The following is a 22023-nucleotide window of genomic DNA, read 5'->3' as shown; positions in this document are numbered from 1 at the left end:
AAATTAACAGCTTTGGTGAAAGAGGCACAGAAAAATACTGAAGAAAATAACACTTTTAAAAACAGAATTGACCTAATGGTAAAAATTCACAGAAGAAAAGAACTCCTTAAAAAGCAGAATAAGCCAAATGGAAAAGGTACAAAATTTACTGAAGAAAATAACTCCTTAAAAATTATAATTGGGCTAGTGGAAGCAAATGAGACATCGAGAAACAATTAAAAAAAAACAACAAGGTCAAAAGAATGGGGGAAAAAAGAATAAAATGTGAAATATCTTGGAAAATAATTGATCTAGAAAACAGATTGAGGAAAGATAATTTAAAAATTATTAGACTACCTGAAAGCAATGATCAAAAAAAGAGCCTAGATTTCAAGAAATTAATAAGAAAAACTGTCCTGATATCTTAGATTCAGAGGGTAAAATAGAAATGAAAAGAATCCACTGATCACATCCTGAAAAAGATCCCCAAATGAAAATTCCCAGGAATATTCTAACCAAATAAGAATGTATTTTTGTGCAGGCCCAATATGACAATGTATTTTGTTTATGTACATTTTTTACAAGCTGTTTTATTTTCGTAACAAGGCAGAAAAAATGCCCGATTATTGGGGGGGGAAGAATAAAATCTAATTACCAAAAACAAACAAAACAAAACACAAAATAATACAGTACCGGACATAGCAGCACCTCTGTCCCTACAGCCTTTGCTTTTGAGCCATGGAGCAATATTTTCTCCACCCCCACCACCACCAATGCAACTATGTAAACTCAGTCCCTAGGAAGAACAGCAACCCCCAGCACATAGGTTCTACTTCCAGTGTGATTCCTAATGCCATAGTCTAGGGAAGCAATCCTTCTTGAGCTATAATCTGGCAAATACCCCTGTAGAGAGTGAATCCCCCACCTCTTCAGCAGCCACAGCTACTGAAGAAGACCTGGAAGAGAAAGCTTTCCTCACTGGGTCACTGCTGAACGAAGCTAGAGAAAATCAAGAAGCTGTGCTGAGTCCACTACAAAATCAGGCTCTCTCCCAAGCCCTCCTCTCAGTCAAGAACCTTGAGGCCCATCACCAAGAGCTTCTTCTCCCCTCTTCCTCATCTCATAGCACTCATATGGTCACTCTCTCTTCCTTCGCCCCTGTATCACATGGAGAGCTGACCCATTTCCTTGCCAAAATAAATTCTGACATTCACAAGTGATCCCATTCCACCCTGTCTTCTCCAGTAGAGTAACCCTTCCATCACACCCACTCACTTACCTTCATTCTCTCCTTGTCTACTGGCTGCCTCCCTACAAACATGCTCATGTCTCTCCCCAATAGCTACGGTCTTATCACTCTTTACCCCACTCTAGCTGAATTCCTTAAAACCATCTATAAGCAAGGGTTCCACTTCCTTTCCTCTTATTCTCTTCTAAACTCTCTGCTGTCTGTCTTCTGACCCCACTGTTCAACCAAACCTGCTCTCTCCAAAGTTCCCAATTGTCTTTTCAATGCCAGATGTGTGACTTTTTTTTTTCAATTGTCATTCTTTACTTCTCTGCAGCATCTTCTCCCTAGGTTTCCATGATACTACTCTAGCTTCGTTAACCTGTCTTTTCGGTTTAGTTTTCACCTGAGGCATACCTGCTAGTAATTCATGTTCCCCAGCGTTGTCTACTGGGGACCTCTTCTTTTTGCTATCTTTGCCATTTCACTTGGTGATCTCATCAGTTCGCATGGTTTCAATTATCTCTTTGTTGATGATTCTCAGATTTACTTACCGAGCCCTAACTTCCGTCCTAAACTCCAGACTCACATCTCCAATTGCCAAGCAGACATCTCAAACTGGAGATGCTGTCAGATATTCTAAACTCAATGTGTCCAAAACCAAATTCATTAAATTCACATGCAAATCCTCACCGCTTCTGAACTTCCTCCCCCATTATCATCAAGGGTACAACAATCCTTCCAGTCACGTAGGCTCCTATCCTCAATTCTTCATTTCCTCTCCCTCCCATATCCAATCTATTATCAAGTTCTGTTGGTCTTATCTTCATAGTATATACTCCCTTCTCTCCATTCCATGGGTATGAGGGTCTCATTACCTCATGACTGGACTATGACAAGAGCCTGCTGGTTCATCTCCCTGCCTGTCTCTCTGCCCAGTCTAACCTACTATCAGTAGTCAGATTAATCTTTCTAAAGCACAGATCTGACCATGGAACTCCTCCTATTCAATAAATCCAGAGGCTCCCTATCACCTCCAGAATCAAACACAAAATCCTCAGTTATTCAAAGTGGCCACTGCTACCTCTTCAGTATTCTTGAACCTTACTCACCAACATGAGCTCTGAGACCCAGTGACACTGACCTCCTTGCTTTTTCTCATACAAGACACTCCATCTCTAGATACTGGGTGGTACCATGCCAGAGTACTCTTCCTTCATCATGTCCACCTCCTGGCTTTCTTCAAGTCCCAGCTAAAGTTTCATCTTCTGTGAAAAGGCTTTCCTGACCCTCTTAATCCTAGTGCCTTCCTCTATTGTTTTTCTCTAATTTATCCAGCACAAATCTGCTTATTCACAGTTGTTTTCATGTTGCCTCCCCCTTTAGAGGAGGAGGTCCTTGAGAGCAAGGAGAGTCTGATGCTTTTCTTTGTACCCTCAGGCCTTAGCACAGTGCTCACCACACACTGAATACCATCTCCAATGATCTCTTCACTGCACTTTCTTCCCTTGGTTTCTGGGACACTGCTTTCTCCTTTCTGCCTCTTCCTGATTCTCCTGACCAGGTCATTTTCTTCCTCTGTTCCCTGAGACTTTGTCCTCACCCCCTTCTCTTCTCTCCTGATGCCCTCTCCCCTCCATGATCTCATCCATCTCATGGTCTCTGCAGAAGACTCACAAGTCACTCCCATTGCCATTTCTCCCCTAGGTTCCAGTGCTTCATCTTCAAGGACTGGCTGAACATTTCCACCTTGATGCTCTGCTGGCAACTCAACTTTCCCCCTAAACCTGTCCCTTCTCCCAATTTTCTCATTTATGTTAATATTACCAACATTAAAGGAGAGGAATCACAGGGCATAAATTTAGAGCTGGAAAGAACCTTAGAGGTTATCAAGTCCAACTCCTCCTTATTTTACAGAAGAGGAAGATGAGGCTCAAAGAGTGACTGATTCAGAATCATGCAACTATCAAGTGTCTGAGGCAGAACTCAGGTCTTCTCGACTCCCAGTTCAGGATTCTATCTACTGAGTCACAGGTAGTACTTGAGCTGAGCACAGAAGGAAACTAGGGATTTGAAGAGGCAAAAGTCAATTCTAGGCATGAGCTATAGCCAATGTAAACATATGAAATGACGAGGGAGGGAGTGCTGCGTATGAGGAAGTTGAAATGGCCAACTTGGCCAGACCACAATGTACCTGAAGGGGATTAACGTGTCATCAGACTGGACAGTATAAAAAAGTAGGTGGGGATCAGGTTGTGAAGGGCTTTAAATACCAAAAAGAAAGCTTCTAAAAGAATAGGCAGCTAGGTGGTGCACTGGGTAGAATGCTGGATCTGGAGTCAGGAAGACGAGTTCAAATCTGCCCTCAGACACACGCTAATTGAGTGACCCTGGGGAAATCGTTTAAAATCTCTTAGCCTCAGTTTTCTTGTCTGTAAAACAGAGATAAAAACAGCACCTACCTCCCAGGGCTGTTGTTATGATTAAATGAGATAAATTTGTAAAGCACCTTGTAAACCTTAAATGCTACATAAATGATTATTGTTATTATTAAATTTTCTGCCAAAAAACTTTCGTGGCTACCCCACCTGAAGGGTAAAACAGGAACTTGTTAGTTAGATGTTAACATCCTCTTACAAAAATGGATACTACATAATTTTTCAGTCTTACACTCCTCATAGGATCATCAATCTAGATCTGGAAGGACTCTCAGAAACCACCCAGTCCAAGCTTCTTGTTTGAAGAAGAGGAAACTGAGGCCCAGAATAGTGAGGTGGCTGACCCAGGCCACACAGCAAGCAGGCATAAGTGGAAAGCACTGCTTCTGCTATTCAGTTCTAGGCTCCTCCCGGTTCCCAGTATCTTCTTGCACCATCCTATTTTTGTGAATGCTCATCAGTTGCCCTCCAACCCTTGGAAAGTATTACTTGTTTTCAATTCTGAACACTGAAATATCTCTCTCCTTCAGGGCCCACTCCATGAAATCTTCCCTAAATCTCCATAATTGAAAGCAACTTCCTCTTGGCTTCCATATCATTTTATCATGCACCATTCTAATCTCCTTTATAGATCCTAAGCTTACTGAGGTAAAGGGGCTGTATGTATTATTATTCATTTTTATATCCCTAGCACAATATTTTACAATTTGTAAGTATTTAAATATTTAGTTCAATTCAACAAACATTAGTTAGTAATTGAGGGAGAACTTACTTTCTCAAAATACTTTCCCTACACCAAGTAAAATGAGAAGATAATATAAACTATTATATATGTATTATAATACTTTACTCTTACCTACTGTCAACTGCTTCTAAAAACAAATTAATCAGTTCTCTACTGGTTTGTACATGAATTTCAAAGGCTAATAAATTATGCACCATTTCTTTATCAGAGGGGTTTCTACAAAGAGGAAACACCTTTGGGGCAGTTAGGTGGCACAATGGATACAGCACTGACCCTAGAGTCAGTAAGACTTGAATTCAAATCTGGCCTCAGACACAGAACACTCACTAACTGTGTGACTCTGGGCAAGTCACTTAACCCTAATTGCCCTCATAAAAAAAAAAAAAAAAGAGGAGGTATCTTAAGTTTGGAACTCTTCTTTGTAATGCCATAGTATGAAACTAACATTACCATCAACTCTCATCAAGTCAGTCCACACTAATTTGGAATTCTGGATAAGAAGTGGGTTCTGCTTTGCAAGACCCTTCTTTCAAATACCTTCCTAAGGGCTAACATTATGAGCAAAATTACAGCCTCGATGTCTAAAACACTTAAAAATAACATTAATACATAGCATTTATATATGACACTCAAGTCATTCAATGTTATCTCTTCTGGCCTTCCAAACATCTCTGTGAAGTTGGTGTTAATATTATCCCCTATTTTATAGATAAGAAAATAGAAGAAGACAGAGGTTAAGCACTTTACCTAAGTGTCTAAGGCAACATTTGAACTCAGGTCTCCTGCCTCCAGGGTCAGTACTAAATCCACTTGTGTCACCTAGGAGTCTCCAGTATACTTAAAAGTTTACCAAATAACTAATGTTCAAATTCCCTCAATTGCTTTAGAGTGACCTATTTATAAATCAATAATTGATATGCTAATTAAAGCTGCATTTAAAAAACCACTTTAAATTTAAACTATCTTTTTCCAAATAGTCTATTTTAGAGTAGTTGCCCTTTACTTGTAAGAAACGCATATAGTTTTCCTTACTATGTTTGGTAAATCAGTTTATTTTAAGTATAAATAGATGAAAATGTTCTAATTTTTCTTCACTGCTATAGACCTTAGCCTTTAGCTGGTAGCCACAACACTATTTAATTTTGGCAGAATCCATTTAAAAGTTTTCCAATTCACAACATAGTTGTTACTAAGTAAACAAAGGCTTTAAAAGACTATCTGGGGGTGAGGGGTTGGAATTATAAATAATTTCTAAATTTGCCAATTATTTTTCCTTTTCCAGAATTAAAACAGAATGCCTTTAAAATGTTCTCTTAGATTTCAACAACAACCTTAGTAGTTAGTAGTCACACCAATTAAATAAATGTAAGTACAGATGTTTGTGGTAGGGAAGTCAAATTGATAACCAGAGAGCAAATGAGTCAATTACCATAGAAAATAAGAGTTGTAATGGAAGATTTTGTGTCTCCTTACCAAAGAGATAATTAAACTTCAAAGAATCCTTGGCAGTTCAGTCTTACCTCCTGAGCCCTTCTAATGGCATTACCATACCAAAGACAATTTTAATTGCTAAATGCTCAAGTGGAATTTAACATGTAGAATATATTATACTTGTATAGACCTTTTTTAGAAACCTCATTTAATTCCCTCACTGATGGAAAGTATTTTAAATGCAGAAAAGCAAACAATCAATTCCAATGGAAACCAATGTCTCCATGAATAGCTCAACCCTGAAGATTTGTTGTTTCCTTCCCATGCCATGATTTAAGGGTGTCTGACATCTTTCACTGGATGCTCTGTTCATGAATTTTCCATTTCTTGAATTTTAAATGTTTTTGGCTATACACTCCTAAGTGCTTGTGGGCACTGTACTAAAGGACAGTTGTTTTGCTATTGTGAAGCACTTCTTTTGCAGTGCTGTGGCTCTACAAAATAGGAAGTTAAAATTTTAACGATCTCTAGACCTTTAAAGGAAGTTTCTTGTCAGAGTCTGCTTAATCCAGCTGCTTGTACTGTTCTCAACTAATGGAGTAAAAAAGTCCATTCCCAAGAATTCCTAAAGAAGCTTCTTCTCTTTATGAATCAGAACTTTTCTCAGGTCTCTAAGGACAATATGAAATCATAAACATACTTCAAAATCATTAAAAATCAGATACCCTATTTTGGAATAATATAACATAAATAAGTATTCTGACATTTCTTTTGATTATTCTTCTTCCCCCTTTTCCCCTTGTCAAGGTAGAAGTGATCTCACATGACAATCTCATCTGATCATAGTGTAATGTAGCAGCCAAAAAAGGTCTAGAATTAAACTTATAGAATGTGTATGTGTGTACAAGTACACCCCCACATACCCCCCCACACATATATACACTCACACTATTATATAGTTTATATATAGATATATCTCCCTCCCCACCCCCAAATGATCATTACTACATACATACAGTGTTAGCTCCCTGGCTCACTAAATGAATTCTACTGACTATCATGCTGAGAGACAGTATGATAGAGAAGAGAAGGTCAACCTCGGAGTCAGAAAGATTCAGGTTCAAATTCTACCTAGTAGAGAAACAACTACTATGACCATGAGCAGTTTGCTTAACTTCCAAATCCACCCAAGCCATCTCACTTAAAAAAGTGTTTTGTAGAGATAGATAGATAGATAGATAGATATAAAGATATATAACTATATAGCTATATATGTATATAACTATATATATATATACATATATGTGTGTGTGTGTGTGTGTGTGTGTGTGTGTGTGTGTGTGTGTGTATATGCAGTTCAAATCCAGTCTCAAACACTTTCTCGCTGTGTGACCGTGGGCAAGTCACTCAACCCTGTCTGCCTCAGTTCCTCGTCTGCAAAAATGACCTAGAGAAGGAAATAGCAAACTACTCCAGTATTTTTTCCAAGAAAATCTCATGAGCAATATTAAAACAGTAAGAGAGATGAAACCAGAAGGTGAGCTCCTCAGGTTGAAAGGTGCCCAACACTGATACTGTACAGGAGGCAGTAACAAAAAACATTCCAAAGAAAAAGAAGAGCAAGAAAGCAAAATGGCTGTCTGATGAGGCTTTGCAAACAGCTGAGCAAAGAAGTAAAGCCAAATGTAAAGGAGAAAGGAAAAGATATGCCCAAATGAATGCAGAATTCCAGAGAATTGTAAGGAGAGAAAAGGTTTTCTTAAATAAGCAACGCAAAGAAATAAAGGAAAACAATACAATAGAAAAGACAAGAGATCTCTTCAAGAAAATAAGAGACATCAAGGAACATTTCATGTAAAAATAGGCATGATAAAAGGCAAAATTGGCAGGGACTTACAAGAAGTAGAAGAGATTAAGAAGAGGTAGTATGAATATACAGAAGAACTACATAAGATCTTAACATCACCAATAACCATGTTGGTGGGGTTACTGATCTAGAGCTATACATCCTGGAGAATGAAGTCAAATAGGCCTTAGGAAGCACCGATAACAAGCAATAAAGCTGGTGGAGGTGACAGAAGTCCAACTGAGCTATTTAAAATCCTAAAAGATGATGCTATTAAAGTGCTGCACTTAATACGCAAGCAAATTTGAAAAACTCAGCAGTGGCCACTGAACCGGAAAAGATTAGTTTATGTCCCAATACTAAGGGCAACGCCAAAAAATGTTCAAATTACCAAATAATTGCACTCATTTCACGCACCAGCAAGGTTATGCTTAAGATTCTGCAAACCGGGCTTCAACAATATGTGAACTGAGAATTACCAAAAAAGCAGGCTGGTTTTTAAAGAAACAGAGGAACTAGAGACCAAATTGCCAACATTCACTGAATTATGGAGAAAGCCAGGGAGTTCCAGAAAAAAACCATCTACTTCTGCTTCACTGACTACACCAAATTAGCCTTTGACTATGTGGATCACAATAAAATGTGGTAAGTCTTCAAAGGGATGGGAGTACCAGATCATCTCATTTGTCTCCTAAGGAACCTGTGTGCAGGCCAAGAAGCAATAATTAGAATGGAATATGGAATAACTGATTGGTTTAAGATTGGAAAAGGAGTACAACAAGGCTGTATATTGTTGCCTTATTTATTTAAGTTATATACAAAGTAATCACGTGAAATGCCAGGCTAGATGATTCAAAAACTAGATTTAAGGTTGGCGGGAGAAACATCAACAATCTCAGGTATGCAGATGATGCCACTCTGATGGCAGAAAGTGAAAAAAAATTAAGAAGCTTCTCAATGATGGTGAAAGAGAAGAATGTAAAATCTGGCGTGAAGCTTAACATCAAAAAACCTAAGCTCTTTCGCTGGTCCCGTCACTTCCTGGCACACAGAGGGAGAAGAAATGGAAGCAATGTCAGACTTTATATTCTTGGGCTCAAAGATGACTGCAGATGGTGACTGTAGCCATGAAATTAAAAGATGCTTGCTCTTTGGAAGGAAAACTATAGCAAAACTATGGCAAACTACAGCATACTAAAAAAAATGATATAGCACCTTGCTGATGAAGACCCATATACTCAAAACTATGGTTTTTCCAGCAGCAACATATGGCAATGAGAGTTGGACTATAAGGAAAGCTGAGCACCGCCAAATCAATGCTTTCAAACTGTGGTCCTAGAGAAGACTTTTGAGAGTCTTTTGGACAGCAAGGAGACCAAATCTGTCAATACTTAAAGAAATTAAATCAGATGATTCACTAGAAGTTTAAATACTGAAGCTGAAATACTCTGCTCACATTATGAGAAGATGGGACTCATTAAGAAAGATTGATATTGGGAAAGACTGAAAGCAAAAAGAAAATAAGATACCAGAGGACAGGATAGATAGTGTCATGGAAGCAATGAACACGAGCTCGGACAGATTTTAGGAGACAGTGAAGGGCCTGGCTTGTTATATGGTCCATGGGGTCACAAAGAGTCACTAAATGACTGAACAACAACAAAATTGATATAAATACATGATTTCCAGCATTCCTGAGATTAATACAGTCAATATATTTATGGTTTACCTAACATTAAATTAATTGTGAAATCTTAGTATAAATCCAACCTGGTCAGAGTGTACATAATCTTTCTAATTTTACATACACACAATTTGGTATAGAAATACATTCAACTCATCAGGGAAACAAGATGAAAGGAAAAGGGGAAAGGAAGGAAAAAGAGGGAAGGATAATTTCCCTAACAATCACAGAATCTTGCCCTTTATTTTTTTCCCCCTTTTAAAATATTGTCACAATCACTAGCTCTGAACTAAGGGTTTATTTTGCACATATTCCCTGCTTTCTCCTCTTGCTTGAGGCAGCTAGGAGTCACAGGTGATAGAACACAGAACTTGGAATCAGGATTATCTCAGTTCAAATCTTGCTTCAGACACTTCACAGTTGTGTACCTATGGGCAATAATTGACAGGATTGGACAATAAATTGGATATTGGGGGGGGGTGAAACTGAGGAGTCAAGGATGACAGTAGGAGGAGGTAACAGTAACAGGAATATTAACAGGTGAGGAGAGTTTGGAGGGGAGAAGATAATGAGTTCAGTTTTAGAAATGCTGAGTTGAGTTTAATATGTTTATACAGACATCAAGTTTGAGATATGCAAAAGGCAGTTGGAGATGCAATTCTAGAAGTTAGGACTAAGTTTAAAGCTGAATTAATGGGTCACAGAATCATCAACACAGAGAAAACTAAATGAATGCATGCAAATGAGATAGTAAAAGGGGAAACAAGAAGGAGGTCTGCAACAGCATGCAAGGAGACAGTGTTAGCAGGTGTGACCAGGATAAAGATCCAGCAAAAGGAGACAAAGGAGTGTTTGGATAGGTATGATGAGAATCCAGAGAGTGTTACAAAAACTCAGAGAGGAGAGAATATACAGTAGAAGGTGATCAAGCGTCCAATGCTGTAGAGAGGTTAAGAAGGATGAGAACTGAGAAAAGGTCACTGAAGTTGGCAATGAAGAGATTATTAGTAATTCTGTAGAGAGTAGTTTCAGTTAAATGATAAGGTCAGAAGCCAGACCACTGAGAGTCAACAAGATAGTGGGAAGAAAGAAGAGAGGCGGTACCTCTATTGTAGATGGCCTTCTCAAGGAGTTTAGACAGAAAAAGCAAAGATACAGGACAGTTAGTGGAGATGGGGGCATCAAAGGAGGTTTTTTGAGAATAGAGAAGACTTGGGCATGTTTGTAGGCAACAGGGCAGCAGCCAGTAGATGGAGAGACTGAAGATTACTGGAAGAGTAAGAATGAGGGTCAGCGAGGTGGCGCAGTGGATAGAGCACCAGCCCTGGAGTCAGAAGTTCCTGAGTTCAAATCTGGCCTCAGACACTTGACACTTACTAGCTGTGTGACCCTGGGCACTTAAACCCATTGCCTAGTCAAAAAAAAAAAAAAAGAAGAAGAAAAGAAAAAAGAATAAGAATGAGAGAGAGAGAAATAAGCTGGATGAGATAGAATGGGATCACATATAAATACAGATGAGTTAGCCTTGGCAAGAAGGGTCATCTCTTCATATGAGATAGGGATGAAGGACAGGATAGAAGGCAGTTGAGTAAGGTGAGATGCCATTATTATTATCGTCCTCATTTTACAAAGGAGAAAGCTGGGGTTCAGAGACATTAAGTCACTTGTCCAAGGTCACTCGGCTAGTAAATATCTAAGGAAGGTTTCAAACCCAGGTGTTCTGATTCTAAGTCCAGTGCTCTCTCTATATACCATTCTACTTAGCATTAAACAACTTGCTATCATCGTCAGATTAATTTTCAAATCAGATCGTATATAGTCAAATCATCAATTGACTATGAAGTTCAGAGTTTTGAAAAAAAAGGAAACAAGAAAATACTTCATACAATTACATAGTCAAAAAAGCTACTTGTAGAGGGCCGGCTTTGGGGAGTTGGAGGGCTTAGGCCAGCCCGGGTCTTACCTGTAGTTTGTACTAAGCCCTACAGCTGCAAAACTCAGGATGTGGCTCACCACCCCCCTGTTCCGTCTCTTGAGAACAGGATGCAGGAAGGGAGGAAAAGGATGGGGTACAGGACAGGACGCAGGAAAGAATGTAACAGACAAGGTACGAGGAAGTAAGGAAATCACTTAATTAGGTTAGTGCCTTTCATGGAAAATAATGTTACTATTGCTTGATCCAGTACTCTATAAGCCTGAACCCTCAGATCAATAAACCAAGTTTGTTCTTCACATCTTCCACCTGGCCCGGGATTCTTTCTCTCTTCACACTCTGCCGGCATCAGACGATGGCCGCGGATGGCAGCTACTGATTTTAAACATGGGAAACGATTAAAGTAGGGACAATGACTCTCCCTATATAACAATTTCCAATGGAAGTTGAACTAACAAAGAAACTACTAAAAGATCCCAGAAATAACCTTAGCAGGCAAACAATGCAATTCTGCTGTTAGAAGGCAAAGCCTTACTATAAGGTAGGTAGTTCAGGTGTGAATTTGGCAGGAAATGAGACATCTAGAATTCACTCAAGAACTAAACAAACTTGCTTATAGAAAGGATATTCAAGTAAGGATAAAATACTGGCTCAGGTAGACAAGGTCCCCTTCCTTGCCATAGAAAACCACATCAGGTAAGTAGGTAGCATACAATAACACACAAAGTGTTGGCTATTTATCAAGTTTGAGGTCACTGGCTACTCTTGGACTGGCCTCTTTTATGTCCTTAGGTGACCAGGCAGCTACGTTAATGGCTGAACCGTAGCCTCCTGAAACAATGATGTATCGGGGCAGCTCCCTTGCCTTTTAAAGGAAAAAAATCAGTCATTTAATAATTTACATGTGGGCAAGGCAGGGGAAGGATGGCAGAGGGAGAGAAAATCATGGAGGGAATATCCTGGTAGATTTTACCCCTATGCACACATGCCTATCAAATAACAGGGTAATAGACGTTGAACAGCACAGGTTACCTCCAATTAGGACTAACAACTATGTTAATCTCCTTTGTATGGAATCAAATACTAATCTTTCCCCAGATACTCAGTTCAGGTAATTTTACTTCCAATCACAAAGACCAACTGTGTGAAGATCAATTTCTCAAAATTAAAGATTTTTTTAAATATTCCAGCTGAGAAAGTAAATTACAGTTTGTTTACAGAAGAGGAATGGGAAGAAAACCCTTAAAGTGAACATTAATACTAAATTGTGAATAAATACTATACATTACCATACTGGATATCCTCTTCAAATCCATTCAGTATCATCAGTGAAGGATGGGAACGGAGATTTTGGGTCTTTTTTTATTTTGGGGATTCTTAGTGTACCTTTACATATTAATAAGACGATTAAGTACAATTATCCTTTGAATATTAAGGCAGCCTATTCTCAGCACCTTGAAAATCTGAGTCAAACACTAGTTATAGAAATGTAGCTAAATCCCTCATATAATTTTCTCCTATTTTGAACAGATGTACATTAATGCATATACTGATTTTAGCTTTGATTTAAAATTAATATGCAAATTTAAGTTGGAGAATAAATTAAAATCCCAATGGTGACAGATAATTCATGACATTTCCAGAGGAAGGACAGAAAATAGAGGAGATTCTGAAACCAAAGAGTGCTTTTGTGAATACATCTGTTCTTGTTTCCCTGTTGGTGTCATTTAATGGATCTTATCCTAGCTCATATCCAAAATGTGCCTATCTTCCACAAAGCCATTTAATAATATCTTAATGTTTCTTCTTTGGGAAATGTAACTTTGTTTTAAAAATAAAGATAGGGAGAATATGGAAACATTCATGTGTGTATTTGCGTGACTACATTTTATGTTTTCTAAGTTCCCAAGAAGGATATTTTTTGGGAGGGGAGAGGAAGAAAGAATATTTTAAAAAAGAAAAATTTCAAATAAATTAGTGACTTGTAGCTTGGAGAATTGATTTGTTACATATCAAGAGAGCTACATTCAGTATGTAATTACAGCTGTGTGGGAGCTGCTTCAGCTAAGAGTGATGATTTATCATTAACTTGTTTTCTTTAAGCCTATGAAATTGATGCCTTTCTTCTGGAGATGAAACAGTTTTTCTTAGACATATTTGGCAATTAGTATGCTGCTACTGAAATACTCATTAACAAATAGTTATCAGTAGAAGTAGGAAAATATCAGCCAGTGGACTGAAAAGAACATTGGACGGTCAGGTAATCATTCTAGATTCAGGTACTTTATATAAGTCACTTTGCTGATCAAAGCCTAGATTTACTTATCTGTATGACTGGGGATAAGGAAGAAGGAGAAAGGGGGAGTCAGTAAATGATGTCTATGGTCTTTCCTACATCTATGGTGGGAGACTTCCAAAAATTGCAGAGAATATATCGGAAAGAAAAAGGTAAACAACTTTGGTGCATATAACTTTGTGATGCAATCAGAATATAAATTATTGTTTTTGTAAAGAACTAAGTTAACTGACTGCTAATACTATAACTAAAAGAATCACACCAAGGAAAGCCATTCTCTTATTACAATTTCCATTGAAGAACTGTAGATAATTCAAGAAGTGAACTGTTATTTCCACTACATGGAATACTCTTAGAAGAATTCTCTAGCAAATTACTAGCAAATGTGAATTGGATGAGTGCAGGGATAAAACATCTTGATTTTTTAAAACTATTTTGGACATAATTATGACAAGTTATGCTTAAGATATGTTTCACACTTCTCACTCTTTTTCACTTTTACTTATAGTAGCTCATTCCTCTGTGTAAACAGATTCAGCTCCATTTCTGTTGCTCAGACAGTAGTATGGATTTTAGTCCCAGTAACTTCTGAAGACTATTGGCTAAGTTGTCACCTGCACCAGTGGAAGAAATGGTCCAAACAATGAAATCATACATTCTAAGAGAATTACATTTAGGTATGCTGAATAACATCAATTTACTATACAGTGTAAAAAAAAATTTGTTTTTCAGCAGTAACTTAACTTTTTTGTGTGTGGGGGGGGGTTGAGGGGACCACTCCCTAATCCTAAATAATATCTGAAACAGTCAAGAAGTTAGTCAAGGACAGGTCTAAGAGATTACAGGTCTCCTGACTCAGTTTGTTTATTCATTCATCAAACACCAAGATCTTAGTATGTCTAAGGCACAGAACTCCCTGGTGTGTAGAAGATACAAAGGTGAATATAATCTCATTGTATTAAGAGCTGGAAGGGCCTTTGAAGGTCCTCTACTTCAACAGTCTCATTTTACAGATCAGGAAGCTGAGGCCTCTCAAAGGTCACAGAGATGAAGTCCTTGAATGCAGACCATCTGATCCACTCCTCTAGTCCCATGTTCTTTCCCCCAGACCACACTGGCTCTAGTGGGAAAGATGACGCTTCCTCTAGTGCATGGAAAATGAACACTACTTATTCTAGTGCATGGCCTTCTATCAATGGACCCTGCAGAGTGTGAACTCCAAGTAAGTGGTACAAATCATCACCACTTCTTAACCTATTCCTCTGAATTCAAAGTCTTGTCCACAGTTGTTTTTATGTTGTTTCTCCTGTTAGACTGCGAGATCCTTGGGAATAAGGACTGTCCCTAGCACCAGTCTAGCACTTACCACAGTGCCCGATACACAGCAGGCACACTATATATACATGCTTACTGACTGACTGACTCAAATAAAATCAAAATCAGACACTGGAGGTTTCACAGCTCTTTACCAGAAGCAAGAGTGAAGAGTGTAGGATCTCTCTGCACCCTTTATGTCTCGTAGCTCATATAAGGAAGCATCTCCAGGCGATTTCTCCAACCTAAACATTTCAACAGATGTTATGTGTAACAAGTAGAAAAGAAGACTATAACCACAGCATGAAAGCTTGACCAAAGGGAACAGTGTAAGAGCCCTTTAGGAGACAGGAAAGGGTGGAAGTGAAAACAAATGGGTTAGATTCATAAGTTCCTGAATTTTGCAGATGGGAAAAATGACATTGTGTGACAGTGAGTGATGATGGTGATGACAGATCTCTAACAGTAGGTGTCCCACAGGGCTCTGTCCTGGGCCTCTTCTCTTCTCCCTCTATACTACTTTACTTGGTGATCTCATCAGTTCCCATGGATGTAATGATCTCTATGCTGATGATTCTCAAATCTGCCCATCCTTCCCTAACCTCTCTGCTAACCTCCAACCTCGCATCTCCAACTCTCTTTCAGACATCTCAAACTGGATGTCCAGTAGACACCTTAAACTCAACATGCCCAAAGCTGAACTCATTATCCTTCCCTCTAACCCCTCTCCCTGCCCCCAACTTCTCTATTACTGTCAAGGGCGACACCACTTTTAATTACTCCCTATTTATCCTGTGTAGAGCATGTCTGTACATACTTGTTTGCTTGCTGCCTCCCCCATTAGACTGTAAACCCCTTGAGGGCAAGGACTGCCTTTTACCTCTTTTTGTATCTCCAGTGCTTAGCATAGTGCCTGACACACAGTAGGCACTTAATAAATGTTTACTATTTATTGGCGGCTTATTCTTTAACAAAAAATCTTGAAATAAACTAATCAATTTGGCAATAAGTCAGAAAAATAACAGTACAGAGTTAATTTTCTGTTTTTGAATAGAAATTATAACACAAATTTCAGTAAATGTTTCAAGAGAAAGGGAAAATTCCCATTAAACTCATCATTCGGTGTATTATCTATACTCTATAACAGATGACAGGAAAAACATGCAGCAGGCTAATTCACGTCATAATATTTGTAGGCGACCCATGAGTTGATGATAAAACAATAAATCTGAAATATTTACCAGATGAAGAGTGCACTTTTAACCCTGTCAGTATCTGCCAGCATGGCGCTTCCTGTAGACATAACTTGATAAAAATTAACTGAAGCCAGACAACTGTAGCTTAGAAATACTCAGTTCTGTTTCCCTTCAATTGCTTTTTACCATCATTGACATCTTACCTAACGGAAATCCAATGGACACTTTAATAAGAGGGTAGAGTTGAAGTAAAAATTTCCAAATTTGTTTTCAGCCCATGCCCTCATATCTATAGATATGAGGAAAAACCCTAAATCTGCAAGGAAATGTTCATAGGAAGTATTCTAACTAAATAATAACTGACAACTGTATAACATTTTAAAGTTTGGAAAACACTTAACATACCTTATTTTATGTTAGCCCCACAGAGACTGTGGGTTACATAGTAGAGGTAATATTTTCTGCCCTACTGTCCAGTTAAGGAAACCAAAGCTCAGAGAGATGAAATAAATTTATTGATGCACATACAACTTCTAAATGGCAGAAACCAGGACTAAACCTAGGTCTTCCTGGCTCAAAACTGAGTACTAAATCCAGTGTGCCAACCTGGACCTTTGCTCAATTTATCTTTCACAACTGAACAAATTTTGAGATGAAGCAATTAGCTTTCTGCCTAACAGGGGAATACTATGCCATGAAAATCAAGCTGACAGGCCTGCTATGTACCAAAGATCACTCCGAGGGACCATGCTTTATTTAATAAATAGTAACATCTTCTATCCTTTTTTTCAGTTTCTGAAACATTTTAGGTTCATTTAAGATAAAGAAATGGTCTGTACTTATATGATTATTTTTAAAAATACTGCAGCAAAAGTTATTTTTTCCTTAATATGTCCCCTGTTTTTTGACAATGACCCTTCATCAAAGAAGTTTTATTCATCCAGAAAAAAGAATAATAAAAGGAATTTTCTTATAGGTCAAATCTAATCCAAATAAAAAAAGGAATATTGAAAAGACTCTAATTTTCTAAAACATAATTTCTCAAAGTACATTTTGAGTAATATGAACGAAAGAAGAAAATTTTGATGTTAGTGATTTCCAGCTCTAAATCTAGGATTCTATGATCTCCTTCCACTCACTCTGGAAGTTTAAATGAAGGCTATTATACAACCACTATCTGTGGTTGGGGATCTGGCCCTCTTTAATGGCCCCCCTCAAAAACTTCCGAACTTTGCAACTCTCAAGAAGTTTAGCCACAAAAAGGAGGCAAGAAACGCGATGATATCTAGTGGGTATGAGTGGATTAAGTGAGAAAGGGAGAAACAAGGATATATTTGTAGGCCATAGAGAAGCAGCTAGTAGACGGGGAGAGACTCAAGATAGGTGAAAGAGTGAGAATGATGGTGGGGTTGGGGGTGAGGGCAACCTGCTAAAGATGGCAGAGTGGAATAATATTATTTTTGAATGCAGAGAGAAGACTGTCTTGGCAAGAAGTGCCACCTCATTACCTAAGACAGGTAAAGATAGTGGTAGAAAGCACCTGAGTGATATGAGATGAGAAAGAGTGGAGAAGAGGGAGTTTTCAGAGAATGGCCTCAATTTTTCAGTGAAATATGAGACAAAGTTTTCAGCTGAGAGGGTGTGGAATAGGGAAGCTATGGGAGGTTTGAGAAGGGATGAAAAGATTTGGAAGAGCACCTATGATGAATGAGATAGTAGTTAATTAGGAAAGTGTAAAAGAATTACAGCAGTGAGGGCCCAGTTATTCCCTCTTCCCGTACATAATGAAGCCCATCCACACTTCATCTTGTGAGATCCTTGTCCATTTTCTCCATGAGCCCCTAAGAATCATTTAGATAATCCTTCTGATATATTCATTCAGTTTCTTCTTGTCAATTCTAGCTCTACAAAGGCTCTCCAATGTGCCCCCTTCCCTCTCCTCAGACAGCCCTCCACACTAGTTCTGGGCACCATTCTCTATTGCCTGGACTATCACAATAATGTCTCTGTCTCCCAAGTCTCCTCTCTCTGGCCTATCTTCCACAAAGTTGCCAAACTAATATTCCTCTTTTTACTCTCTTACCTTGAAGATAAAATACAAACTCCTGTACTGTAAGGGTCATTTGTAAGATGACTCTGTCCTTACCTGCGGGAGTGCACATGATTGCCTGGGAGTATTAAGGTGGATCTGCGCATGTCAAAATAAATGAGCAGACGTGGTAACTAAGCTGATGCGCAGGTGAGTTAAGTTACTCACGTGCAACGGCTCATGACATGTTGAATAAGCACGAATCCTCTTTGCTTTCAGGGCAGGACATGATTGGCTTACTGCGGGAAGGGCTCGTGAAAAAGGTGGACAGGGAGAGGATAAGAAGGAGGTACCCGAAAGGAGGGGCAGAGCCGCGTTAGCCGCGAGAGCCACGCTAGTAGTCAGAGATGTAACAATAAAAGAGTATACTCTGAAAGTATCTTGGGGTGTTCTGTGGAGTCATTTCTCCAGTGCAGCTGGAGCCGGAGACGTCCGAAGCCCCTTGAGGAGGTAAGTTCCTAACCCAGATAAACATGGAGTATAACACTGTACATGATGTTTAAACCCTTCACAATCTGCCTCCAACCCATCTTTGCAGACTAATTTTGCATTACCCTCCCTACCCACTTTGTTCTAAGCAAACAGGTTTGCCTGCTCCTTCTTCCACCTACATGACATTTCACCTCCTAATCCAGGCCTTCCACGGGCATTCTGCTTTATGGACACTCTCTCCTCACCTCTGCCTCTTAAAATCCCTAGCTTCATTCAAGACTCAGCTCTCATGCAAACTTTACCATAAGATTTTTGCTGATTCCCCCCATATGTTAGTACTCTGAAATCCTGGAAATTATTTTGTAATTTTTAAATGGCCTTACCATTTACATGGCATGTCCCTGAATAATTTCTGAGAATGCTCCCTTTAAGGGCAGGGATTGTTTCACAGGGCCTGGTAGATCAGAGGAATTTAACGAATACTTGTTGAATGAACAGGCCATCTGGAGACTTGACTTTATCCAAAAAGCATGCATGGCTCCTCACTACTTCCCTTTTTAAGGGACACCAAAACATGTGAGTTGACAGGGTGCATTCTTTTTGTTTCATAAAACAAACACGTGTGTACCTTGAACTGTGAGATCTGCATGGGCCTCTATTGTCTCATTGCCGTTGTCAGCTATGCAGGCATAGGTTCCCGCATCCTCCTCCGTGAGGTCACTGACTTCCAGGTTACTTCCTGCCAACAGCACCAATCTGTCAGAGCTGCACAAAACAGAATGTATCAAGGACATTAGCTACTGATTAACAAATTATCATCACTAAGAGACTAAAATCGGAAATAGTTTCTAAATAAGAAAAAGTGGCCAAATCATATTATTCTTCATGGCCCTATTGCCATCAGAAAGTGGGAAGACTCTCAGACTTAGAGCCAGAAGACCTGGAGATCCATCTAACTTTGCACTTAGCCTCTGTGTGCCTTTTCTGTTTGTGTAAATGGGGTATTCCCCCATTTTCTACCCAATCAAATGAGATTATGTTTATTAAGTTCTGTCACACAAAGTTAAAATATTCTGAGTTTATTTTTACATGATTTTAGCCTTGCACAAAGATCGAACATTCAAATGTTATACTTTATAATTAGTTAGCATTTATATAGTTCTCTAAGGTTTGTAAAACTCTGTACAAGTTACCACCTTTGATTCTCACAACAAGCCTATAAGGTAGGTGCTAGCCTTGTCCTCCCCCTTTACAGAGGAGGAAAGACTGGGCAGCGAGGTGACGCAGTAGATAGAATGTCAGAAACACTCATCTTCCTGAGTTCAAATCTGGCCTCAGACACTTACTAGCTGTGTGACCCTGGACAAATCACTTCACTCTGTTTGCCTCAGTTTCATCATCTGTAAAATGAGCTGGAGAAGGAAATGGAAAGTACTCCAGTATCTCTGCCAAGAAAACTCCAAATGGAAGAGTCAGACACAACTGAAAAATGACTTAACAACAAAACTGAGACTAAGAGAAATTGCCCAAAGTCATAGGGCTAGCAGGTGTCTGAAGTAGCATTTGAACTCAGGTGTTCCTGAATCCACATCCAGCAGCCTACCTACTACACCACAAAGCTGCCTCCACTCAAAAATGATTGAAGAAATTGCTAATTATCACTTTATTATCAAAATGGGCACTTTTACGGTAAATCACAACAGGTCTTTTCAAAATTTCTGAAATGTAAGACATTGTATGTAATTTCCCAAAACCAGTGACTCTCTCAGACACTGATGTTGCTTTCACACAGGCCGTGTTCTGGTCAGATGTATGGAGTCTTCTGATGATAATCACTTGGAGTAAAAGTCAGAGATCAGTAGCTAAGGAATCTGGATGAAATACATGATCCTTGGCCAAAGGCTGTCATTCTTAAAAGGAAGGCTGAGAGTTGGAGGGTCCAGAAGCTGAAAATACTGGTTCATCATTTGTCTGATACTCACTGCCTCCAACATGCCCAGCAAGCTCTCACCACTTGGTTATTCTACCTATCCCTCACCATATTAATCACCAGTTACCTGGAAAACTAACTCCAACCCCCACCTCTCATTTTGTCTTCCTCTTCCCATTCAACTCTTAATTTTGCCCACCCTTTCACTGCATCCTCTGCAATCTCAGATCCATACAGAAAATCTTCTTTTCATTCTGGAGCTTTGCCTTGGATAATCCTCCCATCAATTTTCTCTCAATGAGCTCTGGGCTCCACTGCAAGACAATACTTTGTCCCTCACTATCCTCTCTAGCAATGGCTGTACTTTCTCTCACACTCTTTAACATATTAGTTTTACAGAATACTTCTTGATCCCCAGTTTCACTCTCCCTTTGCCTCTACTCAGCAATCTCTCCTTCTGTGAAGTTCACACTAATAAATCTTTCAAACCTACACAGATTATTGTAGTTACTGTCCACCAGCCCTCAGGCTACCTCCTTTCTCAAAGTGTTCAGTTTCTGTCTCAAAGTCTTCCTCTCCCACCCAATTCCTGGCCTTACATTAGTGGACTTCATTAATGTTGATACTCTCTCAAATACCCTAACTTCCCAGTTCCTTGATCTCTTCAAATCCATCATCTCTTCTCCTACTATACCATGCACTGGCATGGATACATCCTGCTTCTCACTGTCACCTATGTTTTTCATTTCCTGAATAAAAACTCAAGATGGTTCTCTATCTGTTCACCATTTTCATTCCAATTTTCCCAATGCCTTACCCTTCCTCAATCTCTACTTTCCTATCACTGCTGCCTCCAATTCCACAATTCATCAGTACTTTCTCAGGATTATTACCCCTAGTCTCTGACTTCACTTTATTTTCTTCCCAACGTCCACCCCTTAGTGAACTGGTTCAATTCCACACTCTCCTTTAGTCTTGGACCTTTCACACCCTTTGTCCTATCCCACTCATTTCTTTCCAGATTCGAAACATGGATTATTCTCACCATCTGCCTCCTGTGCAACTATTAAGTGCTACTAAATGGAGCTGGGGAAAAACACAACTTCGAATACCAGCTACACTCCAAATTTATCTAAATGCAACTGGGCCTTTAGTACAGCAAGACAATCTCACAATTCCATGCCATCATCCCTTACCATTTCTAACTTTAATCTAGTCTCTGGTTAAGATACCATTCTCATCTTTAGTCAACTCTCCTTGCCATGGCCACCCAATCTCCTATCTCCTCCCTCTGTATCCAGAAGACTGTCCCTACGATCATCTCTTTTCTCTAAAACCTTCAACTTCTCCCTATGAACTGGCTCCATTCTCTGCTGCCTATACAAACTAACAAACAAACCACAAAACACAAAAAACCAAAAAACTCTCACTAAGAAGCCATCATCATTACTACCTAAAATCCCAAAACTCTCATCCGTTTCT

At 39.1% G+C, this 22023-nt stretch overlaps 1 protein-coding gene across 1 annotated transcript in view; it reads right to left on the bottom strand.

Annotated features, from left to right (window-relative positions):
- The window catches only part of NEO1 (neogenin 1), a 291634-nt gene that overhangs the window by 156633 nt on the left and 112978 nt on the right, over nucleotides 1-22023 (bottom strand). The window contains 1 exon segment of the mRNA XM_078150794.1: nucleotides 19240-19376. Coding sequence (XP_078006920.1) covers nucleotides 19240-19376 — 137 coding nt within the window.

The sequence above is a fragment of the Phascolarctos cinereus genome, unplaced genomic scaffold, assembly GCF_003287225.1.
Source record: "Phascolarctos cinereus isolate Bilbo 61053 unplaced genomic scaffold, phaCin_HiC Scaffold_3;HRSCAF=262, whole genome shotgun sequence".
Classification (NCBI taxonomy): Eukaryota; Metazoa; Chordata; class Mammalia; order Diprotodontia; family Phascolarctidae; genus Phascolarctos; species Phascolarctos cinereus.
This window is presented reverse-complemented; position numbering and strand designations above follow the sequence as displayed.